Source organism: Eleutherodactylus coqui, chromosome 5 (assembly GCF_035609145.1).
Source record: "Eleutherodactylus coqui strain aEleCoq1 chromosome 5, aEleCoq1.hap1, whole genome shotgun sequence".
In the NCBI taxonomy this organism is placed as follows: Eukaryota; Metazoa; Chordata; class Amphibia; order Anura; family Eleutherodactylidae; genus Eleutherodactylus; species Eleutherodactylus coqui.
In genome coordinates this window covers 173,240,298-173,242,237 of record NC_089841.1, presented here as the reverse complement: position 1 = coordinate 173,242,237, position 1,940 = coordinate 173,240,298, and the positions used below count along the sequence as shown (strand labels likewise).

The following is a 1,940-nucleotide window of genomic DNA, read 5'->3' as shown; positions in this document are numbered from 1 at the left end:
CCAATAGAAGGAGACCAACCTATGCTCATCTGTTAAATTTTAGTTTTATTGAAAATTATGACAATGATTTTAAAGTGCAACTGTACTTTCTCTTGATATATCATAGGGACATGCAAAAAAATTTTATCACTGGGGGTCTGGGTACTGAGACTCCCACAGGTTGCTAAAATAAGGCAGCTGATTTGCTTGTCTGAGTGTTGTTACTGCTCCCTAGCTAAAGACAGGCTTAATAGAAAGTCTATAGGCCTATCTTTTACTAAACATGAGCATATGACATGTCAAAAGTTTTTAGAAAGTGCAGTTATACTTTAAACACATCCACCTGCTGTCTGATATATTATTTGTGTTTGTTTGGCTCTTTAAATGGGTTTTACAGGGATATACTATTGATGGCCTATGCTAAGGATTGGCCATCAATAGTTGATCGGCTGGAGTCCGTTGCTTGGGATCCCAGTAGACCAGCTGCTCTGTCAACCCCTGTGTAGTGGCCGGCGCTTGAAACTATAGGTGCAGCTTTCAATAAAATCATTAAAAAAATCACTAAGTCACTACAAGTCAGAGCAGCAGCTTCCACTCCATACCCCGGAGTGTAGCAGTGTTAACAGTGAGCATCTGATTGGCCGAGATCCTGATCAGCTGACCTCCGCCGATCAACTATTGATGACCTATCCTTAAGATAGGTCATCAACACTATTTCACTGGATAACCCCTTTAAGTAAAAATATGTTAAACCCATGTTTAATAATAGTAACACTGTATATCTTCCCACAGATGCATGGCGAGCAACCAGACCACGCAGCTCAGTGAATTTACCCTGCTTGGATTGACTGACAATGCTAAAAGTGAATTAATCCTATTTGTGTTCTTTTTAGTTGTTTATGTTGTCACAGTCCTAGGCAATTCGCTAATGGTCCTTACTATAACTCTGTCATCAGCTCTTCGCTCTCCGATGTACTACTTCTTGCGCAATCTTTCCATTGTAGACATGTGCTATACAACTTCCACCGTTCCTAAACTTCTTCAGGATTTTTTGTCTGAAGTGAAAAGAATCTCTTTTTATGGTTGTGTTGCACAGTTATACTTCTTTATATCATTTGGGGGGATTGAATGTGTTCTGCTTGCTGCAATGGCCGGTGATCGTTATATGGCTATTTGCATGCCATTGCGCTACACTGAAGTCATGAGTTGGAAGATGTGCACAATACTTGCTACAGTATGTTGGATTGTTGGTCTACTGAATTCTCTTGCTCACACAGTCTTCACATTTCGATTACCTTTTTGCAAGTCTAGAGCTCTCAACCACTTCTTCTGTGATATACCACCGCTACTTGCCCTATCTTGTGCTGATACGACTATTAATGAGGTTGTGGTGTATACTGCTGGAGGGTCAGTGATTGTAGGATCTTTTATATTAACTATTTTGTCATATATTTTTATTGTTAAATCAATTTTGAAAATTAAGACTGTAACAGGAAGACAAAAAGCATTTTCAACATGTGCCTCCCATCTGGTAGTGGTAATTCTTTACTATGGAACTATTGTATTTACATATATTAGGCCTACATCTACTTATTCCCTTGACCAAGATCGTGTCGTTCCTGTTCTTTATGGAATCATTACTCCGATGTTAAACCCAATAATTTATAGTTTGCGAAATAAAGAAGTTCATAAAGCTCTAACAAGTCATTTTCAAAAAACGTAGTTCTCGTTAATATTCCTAATATAAATAAAATTAAGTAAATTCATTTGATCATCAGACAATGAATATAAACTAAGCAAATACATGACTTGAAACAATATATTCTTTAAGTTGGTCTGTCACTTATGCGGTAATGTGTGGTTCTTTTTAAGAACTTACAGGTTGTTCCTGCAGCTCTCAACAAGATACAAGTCCAGTTTTTTCAGTAGTACAATGTTGGGGTAAATGGAACTTACTGATC

At 37.7% G+C, this 1,940-nt stretch overlaps 1 protein-coding gene across 1 annotated transcript; it reads left to right on the top strand.

Moving 5' to 3' along the window:
- Nucleotides 1-775: 775 nt before the first annotated feature.
- Nucleotides 776-1,702, top strand: LOC136628859 (olfactory receptor 5V1-like). Its single transcript, XM_066604951.1, has one exon. It carries the CDS (start codon nucleotides 776-778, stop codon nucleotides 1,700-1,702), a length of 927 nt encoding a protein of 308 aa, XP_066461048.1.
- The last annotated feature ends 238 nt before the right edge of the window (nucleotides 1,703-1,940 follow it).

Coding starts and splice junctions, on each gene's coding strand:
- LOC136628859 (XM_066604951.1), top strand. CDS start 776: ATGGCGAGCAACCAGACCACGCAGCTCAGTGAATTTACCCTGCTTGGA.